At 32.0% G+C, this 16566-nt stretch overlaps 1 protein-coding gene across 4 annotated transcripts in view; it reads right to left on the bottom strand.

The window, feature by feature from the left end:
* Positions 1-916: 916 nt before the first annotated feature.
* Positions 917-16566, bottom strand: part of LOC132736223 (T-box transcription factor TBX2-like) — a 70512-nt gene continuing 54862 nt past the window's right edge. For all 4 annotated transcript variants that reach the window (XM_060723325.1, XM_060723326.1, XM_060723324.1 and 1 more), the window contains 4 exons: positions 11484-11630; positions 10257-10333; positions 8428-8609; positions 917-3020 (listed from right to left, as the gene is read on the bottom strand). In XM_060723325.1, the coding sequence (XP_060579308.1) occupies positions 1900-3020; positions 8428-8609; positions 10257-10333; positions 11484-11630 (1527 nt within the window). In that variant the 3' untranslated portion in view covers positions 917-1899. The remainder of the gene's footprint in view (positions 3021-8427; positions 8610-10256; positions 10334-11483; positions 11631-16566) is intronic.

Raw genomic sequence — 16566 nt, forward strand, 5'->3', positions numbered from 1 at the left:
TTTAATATTTATGATTACAAGACATTGATGCCTCAGACCTCTAGATATTTCAAAAGACTTGCTTCATAAACGAAAAGCGGTACGAAACTGGGACGAATAAAATGTTCATCGAAGGCGTGGTAATTCTTCTTTTAAGAGGAAGTAAATATGTATGAATTCAAGGGTAATAATGCGTATTTTAAGGGCTTAAGTATCTAAGAGGAGGTAATTACTCTGAGAGAAATATTACGGGATATTTCTGTCCAGGACAAGAAAACGTTGCTCTAAGCCAGTAATCATTACAACCAGATAGTAAAAATAAATAAATATAAAATAAATAATTAAAAAAGAATAAAATGTAAGTTTTATGTGTTTTATTTCAGTCTGTTCACATAGTGCGTATGTACATTCGACAAATCTTCAAAATAGACAAATAGCACAACGAGTTTAAACAATTAATATACATGTAACAATTATTCACACAATTTAAAACAATATTTCTTTTTTTTTAAAAATCATCGATCAATTATCCTTACAATTTTATGAAGCTTATATCAGCCCCATCATAACTGAACATCATTTGTAAATTATCTCAATTAAAATAAAAAAGTTCATTTACATAAAAAAGTAGATAATGATTCATCAAAACTTTAGGCAGATTTTTTAAATTTTTAATTGGGTAGCTTAGATTAAATGGTATCCTTTGTTTTGATTCTTTTATTGTAGCTTAGTGAATTACATTCTTTAAAAAAAATTAAAATAACATGAATATTACATACACAAAAATGCAGTTGCCATATTTATTAATTCTATTACGTGAAAATATATGAAATGAATTCACTTATTTTATTGTTCTACTTTCTAAAATAAAAATAATAATAAAAAAACATCCAAAATATAGACCCAAGTGATTAAAATTCAATTTTGAAAAGAAAACTTTTAATAATATAAATTTCATTCAACTGCTACTACTTTCAACAAACTTTTATCATTGCTAAAACAACTCTATGTGACTAGGGGGTAAAAAGTAAAAGCTACAGAAAACGGTTTCTATAGTAGTGACCCTGTATCCAACTCTATTCTTAAGCACCTTTCGAAATATTTATTTGGATAAAATGGAGAAAAATTCTGGTAAAATTAAATAATTAAAAAAATAATAAAAAAAAATGTTTTCATTAATATAAGAACACACATGCTACTTCCGTTTTAGTTCTTGTCAGAAAGGTTCAAACCTTCTGACCAAAGCACATTTTGAGTTTCTAATTTCTTCTTGAGAGAAAAATAATTAATTTCTTTTTAAATTCTTTTCTTGTTTTTTTTTACAGTGAATGAAAACTCCCTGCCATTAAAAATGTTATGTGTTTCTATAAATAGCCATGCACGTCCATTTTTTTCGTTCACATTTCAAATGTCTCTTTGAATGTCTATTTATAGTAACATCTTAACCTTTGCACGTAGCCCTCATTATATATAAAATCTTTAAATATATCTGTACAAAATATTTCATAAAATGCTACCATACAATAACACAACATCTTCATAATAAATAACAAGAAATATCTGGCTAATTAAAGCAGTTCCTTCTCACGTGTAGCCATGACGTTTTGATCATGATGACGTCACATACACATCATCTTATATAAATATGAACAATGGCATTAGAACACATATTTGAAAGTGTTTCTCATTGAAAGATGATATATGTTACAACATCTATATAATGCTGATGAAATTGTACTTTGGTAAACTGAGACACTTCTGGTACACTCCCATTTTGACGTCACTTATGACGTAATGTTATTTTTTAACCGAAGCACTACCGGCAGCATTTGCACCATTTCTATTGCTTGTCACCAAATCTTGGCGCAATGATAATTTCCATTTCGCGGATAGGTAAGTATTTAAACTATGTCCAACTGGTCATTTTTCAACTATTGCACCGGTTGAATCAGGGCCAACCTCTCGCTTTCGTTCTAACCCACTGAGCATGCGCTCTATACTTTTAAGTTCACTGTTAGGGTTTGATGAGGGAGCTGTGTGTATAGGACTTCTGCTTCTAACAGGTGAAGGTCGGCTAAGACTTCCTAGACTAGATTGTGTGGCTGTAGGTGATGTTGGTGACCTTGGACCATGGTTATATCCTGATGACGTCAGTGGTGACGTACTTGTTGCCATTGTAGTTTTTGTCATTGGGAACGAATATGGTGAAAATCGGTTGTTTGATCTAGAAGCAAACAATGTTCCTAGATGTGAACCAGATAGTGAATTAGACGCACTGCTACTAAATGTAGGTGATAGATTTGGATAAAGTGGATGTCCTGGCATTGGTATTTGACCGAATGCCGACAAACCATGAGTCGGCGATAAATGATTGAGCTCTCCATGTGACGTAGGGAGATAAAGTCCATGAGCAGCCAATGACGAACTGCCTTGATTTAACAACATGTGATATGGAAGTGATGATGTAGTACTCGGGTAACCATGGGGATAGAAATACGGAAACATTGGATGTGTTACTGATGGCTGAACAACCGTTACATTTGGTGGACTTGTATGTTCTTTCATTAACAGTCTACTTGTAGCAGTTTCACAACCGTGATCTAATCTTTCCGGGGACTTTTCATTGTCACTATCATTTCTATCTGAATAACTTCTATGCTGTACATTTTCTTCACTATCAGAACAAAATGGACTCCTGTCCTTTGGCTCACGGTGATAAGGGCTGTGCCGATCACCATCCTCGCTATTTTTATTTAAGTCAATAGGACTAGAGGTGGAAGGTTGAAGTGCCGGGTTACTAGTATGGCTGTGAATTTCCGGTGATTTATTACGATCAAAACTGCTCACAAAGTCACTTTCACTAATTTTTCTTGGAAACGTGGATTTGATTGGTGACGTAAACACCGGTTCGTGACTGTGTTCCATAGAATTCTCGTGTTTATCGTCTGATTCGGATTCTGAGTCATCGTGACTTGTGTTTGACTTTGTGGTGTCCAGTCTATGGTCAATTCTTGCACTAGTAAGGTCTGCGGGTGATGGGCCTGAAATATATAAATAATAACCAATTAAATATATTATTATTGACATGGTCATCATGATTATTAAATTACATTTTCATTATTATTATTATAATAATTATTATTATTATATATTATTATTATCATCATCATTTTATTATTATTATCATTATTATTTTTATTATTATTTTTATTATTATTATTATTATTATAAGCATGTTTGTCATTATTATGACATCAAAATAATAAGTATTATTATGAGCATTATTATTTGCATTAATTTTAGCATTGATATGAGTATTTTTACTAATATTTTTATTATCAACATTGTTGTTATTAATTGCTGTTATATATATCTTTATTATTATTTTTATCACCATTTTAATCATTATAATTATTTGTAGCATTATTATAAGCGTTATTATTATATCTATGAAATTGCTGTTTTGATATTTTTATTACCATGTACAAAATAATTTCATATCATCATCAATGTTTTTCAAAGTATTTTGTATTCATTTTAAATAAAACATATTGCATTACATATATTTTAAAGCATTCTTATTCATTTATATTTGTAAACATTTAAGAATACTTTTGTTATAAAAACATTTTATAATTATTTGTTCTAAAATTTATATTTCAATACTATATCTATGCTTATTTTAAACTTTATATTATTCATTCATTAATCTGAATAATAAGAATAACATGGGTTTTTAACAGTAAAAAAACGAAACATTGTCCTGTGTAAAAAATGCTTAAGAAAATAACGTCGCCCCCAAGAATATCATCTTTACCAATCTATCAAAATGAAAGCTTGGTACAATAATAGTGTGGCAGATTTGAAATATATTGTGTTTAAATTTAAAGAATTTGCCCTGGGTTAACATGGCAAGTGCGAGGCAATAACTTTGATACTCAACGTCTTATCTCCGTCACATTAATGAGGTTTAAACCCCATAAAGATCACAATTATAATGTCATCACAATGGTCCCGCAATTCACTGCAACGTCCGCATTATAAACCGAACAAAATCGATAATTGCATGGTCCATTACTGACTGAAGAGTTTAAGTGAAGGGTGCCCATTGCAAACTTCAACTTGAATGAAACAAATAAATGGCCAATAGAATGATGTTGTCAGAGTTGATCTCAACAAACCGCCCATCAAAATAAAAGTCTCCCGTTCAATATGGCAACAAAAACGAGGGATTATGGGTGACGGGTTCCCGGATGATCATTAAAATTAATTGGAGTGAAGCGAAAAGATCCGAAAATTAAATGCACTGACAGATCACGTGGATGCGAATTTCTAAAATTTGTGAGAATAAAATTGTTAAGTTATCAATCTAACACCGTAAAAATTGTTCTGGCAATTTTAAGCTAATTATCTTTTCAACTTTTAAAATAGAAATAAAGATTAAATACTGGCTTTATGGTAGGAAAAATCGAATAAAGCAATTGTGTTTAACAGTTCATCCAATAAAATGTGTGGTTTGTGTAGTAGCATCGACACGTAGATAGTTTTTATGGCAGTTTAATGGCGTCCCCGTTGACAAATCTTTTAGAGAATCATAAAAATTATTGATATATAAACAGATACGTAAAGCGGCGATTACGTCGATAAATCTTTATGAAATTTTGTATAAATAATCTGTGTAATTTCACACACAAAGTTTTAGCACGGTGTCACTAATTGCTAAATTGCATATTACAAAGTTTTGTCCTCGTTTAATCTTCTGTCACGATACACCTAATTCTGTTATTGTGTGCCCTCATTTTTACAATTTCAAATTATTAATAAGTCCAAGTTTATCAGACTTTCATTGAAATAAATTAACGTCGGTGCATTCATTTCACCCAGAACGAAAACGAAATCTCATAATGGTGAATATAGAAGATTAAACGTTCTGTTTAATCTTGAAACGTTACTGAAATTTGGCATACATGCTAACAGACTTTTGACGCCTGGCGGAGGTGTGAATTCAAAACGAATTTCTGAAACTTTCGTTTCTATTATCCAAGTGTTTGCTACAGTTCTTAACGTAAGAATCAAGTTTGCATTAAAAGATCGTTCCAATTATATCAAACGACTCCAGCTTAAGCCATTGGTATTAGTGCGTTATTCAACCCACGACGATAAATTCAAATGTGACAGGGATTTTTGAATGCTACATAAGATAAAAGCTAATGTTAATATAGACTATACTAAGGAACACTGGTGTAAATTTTATCAATTTTATCCATTCTTAAGTCGTTTTATCTGACTTTGATTGAAAACTTTCGTAGTTCGCATGAGTTTGTTAATGATAGCGAAGATAAAGAAAGAAAGTTTACTACAATCAAGTGACAAGAGAGGTGCCACTTTAACAGGATACATACAAAATAATCCCCATGTTTAGTAAAATCCTATCAAGTCTACATTTCATGTGAAATGATACGAGAAGTAGGTTGGTGGTCAGAAAATTTACATATTTACTAAGTGGGCATTGCATTCTTTGTGGTTTGTGGTCCAGTCTAAATGGTGACAAAAAATTAACCGCAGAATTGCTAATTTAGTGTGACCAAACGACAGTAAAACTTTTGACCAGTCTTATGGTTATGTACTTGATAATCCCTCACAAGATTTGCAAGACTTTTTGCACTTTTGATTTATGCACAGAAGAAACAATTAACGTGTACTTAAAGTACTCGCTATACATCTATTTGTCGGCTGACTTTTGATCTAGGAATTCATAATGTGCAAAGCATGTTGTAAATGTGTGCATACATGGGTATTAGACATACCAGAGTCGTGTGCTGTGGCAGTAAACGTTTGATATTGGCAAATATATGACTTGTTTATCAAAAAGTCACAAATCATAATTCCTAAGAGGCCCAACCCTCCATCACAGACTAGTTACTATACAACAAAGTCTAAAAATTCAAAGAGATTCCAGGCTGGCACTATGAGTGCTGAAAACTATTTCTATTGGCTTGCAAAATTATTTACTTGTTCTCCCTAGAGATACGGATAAAACGATGGAGGTTTAAGTCAATCAGATCTACTATAATTCTTACTGACGGTTACATTGTCGGGCTGATAATATCACGAAATATCAGTCGCCATCATTACCACGTGACTTAACGGAAGTTGGCATAGATGAGATGGGTATAGTCTAATGGTCGTACCGAAAGCTTGTAAAGTAATATCAATGTCGTCTTGCGACAGGAAATGCATACGGATGATTCTGGCAAATGGGATGGGAGAAAATTTTAATACGAGCTGGATATAATGTTATCTAAGGACACGTAAATAAACAAAGAAAAACATTAGTAATAAAATGTTTACAACTAACAGACTAAACAGACTCGAAGCATGTGAAATAATAGCTGTATTTCTTGCCTAGCTTAGTGTAATGATTTAAACGTTTTTAAACAAAATATCATTAAATAATGCTTGAGGCTTATAGAAACGCGTCTATCCTGTATAATTTGTAAGTTTTCGTTAATTCATCACCCAGCCAAATATCGGTAGCTATCAGAAATCTGAAATTGTGAAAGTTTTTGGCTGAGGGCTGCATACCACCCACCGTTTTATGAAAATTGTTATCAAATAAAAACACCTCCTTGCCACCTCTAAGTGAAGATTTAGCTACTGGGTATATTTGAGAATAATAACGATATTGTAAATTGGCTCGAAATTTATGAAAAAACTCCCGCAATATGAATTAAACTGAATGGAGGCTAACATAACGTCTCCATGTCTGTACAATACGTTTCAATTAATGGTGTATAAACACGGGCGACGGTTTATTTCGATGTGAAACTTAGATAAAACCATATCTCAGTTTATACTACACGAAATTCGATTTCTAATTGGGACATTAAGATTAAAATTGTTGTTGTAATTAGATGGACATTTTTATATTGAAATTTTGGCATCTACGATCGTTTTCAGTGCTTTGTCGTTGTTTTTAAGTAACATATATATACAACTTCTTATTTTTAAAACAGAACTGACGTGAAATGATTAAAGTGAAGTAATAAATTTCGTAGGAGAGAGAAAGGAGAGGGGGGAAAAGAGTGACGAATGATTAACATTGATTTATCGTGGTAGGTATAAAAGGCGTTAGAGTAGAAAATTTGCAATGTTAATTTTCACTTATCTAGATGTCTAACGGGCCTGGCGATTTGTTCAACTGTGAACTGTCTCACTGTTTTCAACGTTGGTGGTCTCATAAACTGAGTGAGAACGATACATATTATCTTAGATTTGAGGGCGCGATTCTCTCTATTAGGCCAGGAAATGTGCAAACTTGATTCCTGTGACGTTTTCAAGCAGTTTTTCTATCATTTAAAAAGGAAATATCGATACTTTTTTATCATTCTTACTGCATCTTTATTTAGATTTATATGAACTACTTATATATGATTTTTAAAAGTAAAGGGTGAAGTCAAAATATTCACTGAAAACAGCACGGAGTTCACGTAAAACAATAAAAAGGCCAATGGTGTCACTTTAAAAAACAATACACATTATAAAGATATTAAATGCGTCGGTATATTTTCACCTCAGACGATGCGGACATAAAAACATGGGCTTGTGGATGAATGATGAAATGAATGAATGAATGATAATGAATCACAAATGTGATCTTGATCATGTAATGATGAGATACTTGGTGACACTAAAATGTTAAAGGAGACAAAATGACGAGAGAGAAAAACACTCCAAAAGGGGGAATGTTTTTTTACAAACTAAAAAGGGGAAGAAAATACAATCAATTATAGTTTAGTGTGTTCTTAAAGTCATAGTTTTAATGAATGCACTTTTAAGGTCAATTTAATATTAATTTAGATATTTATATATATATATTAATTTTAATTATATTTTGAATAATATACATGTATTTTCAAGAGTATTTGAGAAAAAAGTACATTTTCTTTTGTATTAGTGATTTACATATTTAGTAAATTTGTAAAGAATTTATTCTCTTAAGTGATGAAATCGAAGTTGTGTGTAAACACGCTTTTTCAAATGTTTTCCCTTAGTGGGTAAAAAGTCTAGCATGAAATAGATGTGTTTACTTTTCCCTTAAAGTCGATCTTTTCAAAGCACTCGCGTTAATGCTAATAGAGACGAACGTCTTCGCTTGCCTTCCTAACAAGTTACAAAATTATACTTTTATAACACTTAGAAGTGTGTGGTTTATTTATAAACAAAGATAACATACTCTGTATTCAGTTTGGGTTTTTATGTATATTTTCCATATTTCATGACCGGAATTAATCCGGTTTATCATTTATTTTCCCTCCATTATATCTTTTTTGTATGATTTCTTAAGTAAATATTTAGATTTGCATAAAAATGAATGAATCATTGATGAAGTTTCACGTGAAATTTTTTTTTAGAATTAAACAGCAGAAGCGGAAGTAAGAAACTTACCGGAAGTAAGGTGGGTATATGAATCGTCTGAGCTACATGGTTTGTCGTCTGTTTCTACGACACAAATTTCATTATCCTCGTCGTCACTGTGAGCAGTGTCACTGGCACGCTCGCTTATCGTCTGCTCGTCTGTACTGTGACAGCTTTGTTGCTGTTGGTGATGTGACTGCAGCATAAGTCGTCTGCAACACAAAATTAAAGTTTTGTTTATTTTTTTTAATTGGATGCTAACATAAAAACAACATATTAAATTAGAATGACCAGATACACAGCTATAAAAATATTGGGTTTTTTATATAATAAAACGTAAAAAATAGTTCTTATGATAAATGGAGGTTTCATCACTGTAACATTTAAAAATATATACATGTAAGTCTATAAAAGATAAATGTAAATTGTGTCAAACTTTATTTTAAATTTCGGCACATTTAGATCCTCTAAAAATAATGTTTATAAAATGTGGTGATTTCATTGCCAAACATTATTTTTCCTGTTTTGCTTAAGTCTAAAGATGTTTACTTTTTATGTTGGAGGAAGAATTTCCGCGCGCGGAAGTCGTCTGCGATGCCACTCAATTATTAAAACAGCAGAGATTCAGCGTTAGACAAAAATTCATGAGCGCGAGACGAATAACTACAGACGACAAAACTGTTTGATAACAGTCATATCAAAGTAAATATGAACATCATTTTCACCCCTTTAAACATGAATATTTTACTCCTGTGCGACGGACATGGGTATAAAACATTGGAAATTTGTCGCTTCTATGTAAACATAGACTGTCTGCTAAGGTGATTTGGATTTCAAAAGGAGGGCGACTTGAGACTGTTTGAAGCCCGCTACTAAGTACGACATTAACATACACTTGATCACTTTCATACAGATAATCTTTTAATTTATGGTCAAAAACTTTTACATTTTTATACCTCTGGTTGTATATCTAATCTAAGTGCAATTTTGCTGTTGTTGCGAAGTATAAATATTTCAGTTTTGAAGTATAATGTATATATATTATGACATCATATCTAGTTTAATATTCACGGTTTTTAAGTATTAAGTATAAGACGACTTATTGCAACAGTTTAAACAGCATTACTTCAACGCTTAACAATTTCTATTTTTGTGCTGGAAGTCGGTTGTCGTAATTTTCCACAAACCGGAAATTGCAACGATCAGTTTCTGTGGAAGCTTTGCGTTTTCTAAATTATTCCATTATCTAAACCGAAATTAAGTAAGTGCCTTAACTTCACTCTAAGTTCTAAATTTCGTGTCTTAGGAAGCGTCTAAATATCTGGTTAAGCGTTTACAAAGCGTCCATTAACTTTTGAGCATCATAATAGGCGCTTTCAAATATTTCTCTGATTACGGCCAAAGTGAATAAAACACTTCAATCAGATGCTGATTTACACAAATTCTGGGGAGAAATGATTACCATGAAACGGAATTTCATCGCCAATTCGGGATAAATTGCGCTTTAAATTGCAATCATTTGCTCGTCACTACCTAATCAGCGTTTATGTTCTTTTGTCGAAAACTGAAGCGTGACTCGCAAAACACGCAAGAAGGGTCCTAGAGACCTGAAATTAAGTTAGGGATCGATTTGAATGGGAGTGAATTGAAAATCAAGACTTATGACCAGGGAAAAAATGATACCAAACTCGATTAATGAAACAGAACAGCACACTTCAAACAGAAAATGTGAATCAAATTGCGCGTGTCTTGTCAAATCTCGTTTGGAAATGTCGCGACCCGGAGCAGAGGAATGAATAAGTAAATCAAATAAAGCCATTTCGGATATGATGTCAATTTGATCAAGTAAAGCGCCTTACTTTTTCTCTCTTCTGCCACTGCCAGTATCACGAAAACCTTTTGCAAATGGATTATGGTCTATTTTCAATTGGGTGATCTGAAACAGACAAAATATGCTTGGTTATTAAATTAGTTTTGACATTTTATGAACATGTTCATATTTATGACTCCGTACTATACTACGCTGGCCTTTGGTCAATACAAAACTCATTTGTTTCGCATACGGCTGAGAACCATTGATCCGTCTTGAAACTAATGGACAGTAATGGCCAATAATCGCTAGATTCATTAACTGACCACATGAAAATCATATGCTTTCGATCACAAGTCATTGCATGCACACAACTACCATTATGCTTGATTAGGCCCTTTGTATTACCGCTCTTTTTCATGTCGTCTGCTTAAGGAGTGTAAACTGATCAGCTAATTTCAGATCTTGAAGACACGTCTTTTGTGCATTTATGGAGAGATTTCTCGTGTCTGATTAAAAACATCTCAAGAAGCCTGACAATATTGAGATATTCTCAGCCAATAATAACTCGTAGGCTTGGAATCGATTGTTTGAAGCTACTTCAAGATTATTGTACTCAATGCTGTATCATATCGGTTTCTAAGGAAGCCTTCTTCCAATTTTCCAGCTAGCTGTATTAATATTCCGTCCTCATCGACCAATGGCAGTGTTGCTAGGGGGCGCTTTCTAAAGCGCTACTTTCTCGCAGCGTTGACGGGCGCCACACGACATTCAGGGAGTAACAAATCACTCCGCGACTACAGTTTACTTTGTAATGTAAATAGTTCTTTGAAGTTTAATTCATGGTGTGTGTTAATGGTCTCTAATGTTGGTGAAATCAGAATGTATCCTCTACCGGACGATATCAGACGGGTCTCTTGATTTTGTTAAATACTTAGGAGACACATTTCAGACTTTTATGATGTTAAAATGTCATCAATTAAACCTTGAAGTAACGCAGACTGATATGGCTCGGATAATTAGAGGGTCCAAAAAGCTTCAAACTATTTTATGTTGACCACGCAATACCCAGATACATTTCCCTTTATACACATTCATGGTAAGAAAATTACAGCTTTGTTCAAGAATGAAAACAGATATTTTGTGAAAAGTTTTAACTCGCATAAACTTAACTTTATACATCATTATATGTAAATGAAAGTCTCGCTGATAGCCTATTTAGTAAGCAGAGGAACTTTAAGTATGAACATGAGAAAAAAATATATTTGTAGTTTACCTTTTCATTTTGATAAGCTGTAACAGCAATGAACTGGGTTTCTTTGAACACGTATGTGCGGAAAGCACTGTATGGCAACTTCAGAATGTCGTTTGCTCGGACTAGATGAAAACGAGGCTGATATTTGTGCATGGAGTTTAGTATCGTCTGCAATTGAGAAAAAGAAAACACATATATTATCATTACATAACAACTAGGCAAGCTTATGTCTAACAGCCAGCTAAAATTGATATAGATTTCATTTCCCCTCTGAAATGTTAAACAAAATGATATTACATAGTTAAATTGGTGTATTTTGAGATTTTGACAAGTTGAACGCATGATTCAGAGCGTGATTTATATTGTTTCAAAATTATCAGGCATTTTGTGCGCATATGATCGAATCCTTCAACTTATTTGATTTAAACCCAATTAATGCAAGCCCAGTGGAACGGAATCAAATAAGCCTCACTTTGGCGCCATAAAATACGAAACTGCGCGCTCTGGATCAGATATTGCGTGCTATTAGCAACGGGTTATCAAATATCTGGTATAAATTTCCTTCACAAAGGTTTTTTTGGGAGAACTTTTTGTCAGAAATTTAGTCAAAACGACTCGGAAATTCATCAAGATATAGTCTCTTATTTCATATTTAAAACACATAATGCTGCAGTATGCCCGTACAGTTTCTTTGATGTCTTGTTTTCTCTTCTGCAATTTCTTCGTGTGAGCGTCAAATTTGTGACGTCATTGCTCCCTTTTTTGTCTCATTATATAAATTACAATCATGACAAATCAGCAAAAAAGGTTTTTTAATCAGAATCTAAGATGCTATTAGAACAAGTCTTGCAGAAAGCTTCTAGATAGCAATCTATATTGGGATCTGCTGCAAGAAGGTGTAGGACAAACGGTCTCTGGAGAGAAACCTCAACAATTTATCAAACATTTTCTGTTACAAATGCATTATTTATTTTCGAATGGCATCGAAATTTGATGACTTAGATATACTTTGCAGCTTGATCCATTTATGTCGTCTGCTTAAAACTTGATGTAATAATTTTGACAGCCTGAAGTTATGCGAGAAATTACTTCTGATGCCGAAAATGATACGAAACCAAACGATCGCGCAGCTGTCAGTTTTAGCAGAAGATGACATTATTTCCGGGTTATTTCATCCGTTGTTTCTACGAGATTTTTTTCATCAAACAATTTTAAATGCATTGGAAATATATCGCAATTTAATTCGTCTGTATCTTGTCAAAGCTTGTTTTCTTGGTATCCCGGCGATTTTAAGTTGTATTATTTACCAAGCGTTTAATTCACATTGACGACTTGATTCCAGTACCGCTGAAAAACACGAAAAAGACAAAAGAGCGGGGAGAATTAAGCTCACTATTCGCCTATAGGGTTTTCCATTCTGATTTTAATCATGATAACGGTATTCTTGTGAATATCACTTGTCCGGTTGGCGCCAGTTCTTATCCAATCCTATTTCAAGCCCGAATTACTTCTATATCAAGTCACTTTCGATTTTGGAGTTTTACTACGGCTTATGACTATCTTTATACGGCGCTTTCATTTTTACGCTACTTTGCGGCTTATGGTCGATCTGCGGCCATATTATATAAACGTACGTGAATTTGAAATAGTGGGAAAATCTAATTAATATGAATCTGTAGGGATATAACGTATGTGTGCTACTAAGTGGGAATTGCCACGTATCAGCAAATTTCTAATATCAGAATGTCCCGGAGCTATGCATTTAATGTGAAATATTTCACTCAGAGCACGATTAATATATGACTGTGTGAACAGAGACACGGGTTTTATACACCAGTTTATGAATATTGTAACAAAGTTTGATCAGATTTTTGAACAATTCTGCTACGCTTTAAGGCCGCTATAAAACACGCACATGAATCTCTACCTGGAATTAAGTTCATGAAGATAAATACATAATTATAAAATGTCCGCATATTAAAATTTCTCATTGGGAACGTACAAGAGGGAAATCCTTAATTCAAATAGATTGGTGCGAGAGAGAAATAATTCTCAGTGTAAGAGATAAATAATGGAATGCTGGTTCCATTCTGATTTCTTTAGGGGGGATTGTTTCAATAGCCATCAAAGACTCGGTTACTTTTACGTGTTGAAAGCAGGCCGCAGATTCTTCTTATTCTTCTTTTATTTATATTTTCTTGTATTTTTGTTTCATCTTTTAAAGGTCAAATTATTCTACTTAAAATAAATGTTTACTTAAAATAAGGGGGAAAGAACGTTTTTGTAAGTTGTAATTATTTTGAACGTATTTTTTTCTTCATGAACACCTAGGTAATTTGTCACCTGAATGTGTCATTAAAATGATTTAGAAAGATTGTTTGTAATTAATTTTTTGACACCAAATTTCGTAATTAGTAACTTTTGATGAATAAAATGTGAAAAACTGTGACTATTTCCATCAAGATAGGTCCGCGGTTATAGAATATGCACTAACCCTTCGTAAACTTGCCAAAATATAAGAAATTCTTGTCTCGTCGAGTCATTATGTTAACAGTGAATGTGCGATTTTTTTGCCTCGCGCGCGGCAAGTTACCTCGTGAAATCGTCACGATGGCGTCCTTTTCGACAGGAGATGTTCAAAAGTCCTTGCTAAACACTATATCATTTTGGTCATTGGCCGAAATACACACAAGTGGTCAAGAAGTAGCCATCTACTTTGTACAGATATGTAATATGTCAGTTTAATATGTAAAATAACATGACGTTTATGGTACGGTCTTTAGTATGTTTAGAAACAAGTTGAAGTTTAGACGGGGACCAGTACATATATTTGTATAACAATTGTGATACAAAAATATCATTTCTATATGTAGAAATTGCATTTTTATATTCATAACAGTGAATTTTTATATTATAGCTTCATATTATAACTTCATTTTTAAATTAATAACAGTGCATTTTTATATTTATAACAGTGCAATGTTTATATTAACAACAGTGCATTTTATACAAATAACAAAAATATATTTTAATACAATTAAAAGGAAAAGTGAAGCTGCGTTTCGTTAACACGTTTACAACCCTTTATCATATGTTTCAACTTTGAAAGGATTTAAATATCATATTATTTTATTATTTTGTAGTGTTTTTCGGTATCATAGCTCTATCTAAAAAAATAAATGAAAAACAAAGTAATTTTGTAATTTCAAGACTATTAAACGATCAACATTTAATTATTTCGTTAATTATAAACGGTGAAATAAATGTTTGAGTGTAATTGATATTTTTTATTAATACTAGAATGTGATATTTTTGAATTAGAGAAACAAATTGTGGGGTTAAAGATTAATATTTTGTACAATGAACTGTAATGCAGATTTGTTTTCTGATTTGCCTTTGGACTAATAATATTTTTATTCCTCCAATATTGAAGAGCACAGAATTTGACTTTTTATTTCATGCAGAATAATTATAATAACAACTTATTTTTTTTAAATACTATCATTATAATGTCTTTGAAGCGAAGTATATTTTCTGTAGTATAAACCTAGCTTTACTACCATTAACAAACACACATGTGTTCTTTTTTTTCCACAGTCTGACTTGAGATATAAAGAACTTTATTATCTTTAATATGTAAGAATTATCACTTTAGTGGATTAATCGTGTCGCCGTTGTAATTAAAAACGCATTACATAACACTCAAAAGCTATCTCGTATTATCCCCCACTTAGTTTAAATGTTTCATTTTTTTCTTTTACGATTATAAATATTTCAATAGCTCAGCTTTAACGATATGTTCCTGTTTACACCCTTTTCGTTTAAAGTCGTTCTTTTTTTTCAACGGAAAGACCGTTATATTTTGCCATAATTAATTTGCGCGGTTGTCTTTTGTCGATTTGAGATTTACTTAAAGAGTAAAAATCAAAAGAATTTGTAACGAGAAAAGAAATTATTTTTTTTATTTCTGAACGCTGTGCATGTGAGATCTTCACTAGAAGGTTGAAAATCACAGAACTAACAGATTTTATCATTTAATTACTCTTTTTTGATGAGAAAATACTTTTCACCAATAATAATCGTTTTCCCCTAATGCATCAAACAACAGAGTTTGGTCTAGAGTACCACTGCATAGTATCTATAATCGTTTGTATTTTTTACAACTAAAGAAATTTAAATCTTAAAGATATCATTAGAATTTAAATAAAAAATTCGTGATTAAGAAAAATTTAAATGATATTAAAACAAACAAAATATATAAAAAAAAATTCTGCCTCTGACGTTGATAAATTTTACACAAATAGTTAAAAATGTGGTGAGAGATTTTCTCCACGAAGTCATGTAAAAAGAACTAAGTGAAGCGAAAAAGGACATAGCCTTGCAGTTTATATTATAACTGAATGTTAACTGTACCGAATGACTTCCCTAACGCCTTGATATTTTATCTTATCTCACGGCAACATTCCATACACGAATAAAACATACAATTTCTTCCTAAATTGTCAATTGATACACCTATAAAATATGTTTAGTGCTATAATAGAATATTCACCTTTTTGTAAATCACCAGAATTCAAAAATAAAGTCTTAAAGTGTTCACGAAATTTTCTTGAATAAATATTTATTAACCTTGCAAACAAATAAAGAATTTTCTTCATGTTATGGTGCTATAATATCAAATGCTTTAGATATATTTTGTATTTTATAACTTCAATTCACATAAAGCTGTTTTGTTATTAATTTGTTTTAGTTAAGAAAATTATTTTCTAAAATTCAAAATTAGAATATTTTAACACTTTTGATCTTCACTAAAAATCTTTTCTATTAAACATGATATTATTGTGATAATTAATACGTGCATGTTGACTTCCTATTTTGCCAAATAAGCTTGCATGTCGTACCAAATAAATCTTTTAAACTTTATGAAACTTTAGCATAGCTGTACAGTTTAAATTTATAATTTCTATTGAAATAATTTGACATATGCTTTGTACTTTCACACATTCAAACTATTATCAAATTCACCTTTGCCGATCTTATCTTGTTTTTTTCGGTTCAGTTTCCAAAAATGCTTTTAAATCTTTTTTCCTTAAGACCGTTGTTT

The sequence above is a fragment of the Ruditapes philippinarum genome, unplaced genomic scaffold (genome assembly GCF_026571515.1).
Source record: "Ruditapes philippinarum isolate M1 unplaced genomic scaffold, ASM2657151v2 ctg414_1_1_1_1, whole genome shotgun sequence".
Lineage (NCBI taxonomy): Eukaryota > Metazoa > Mollusca > Bivalvia > Venerida > Veneridae > Ruditapes > Ruditapes philippinarum.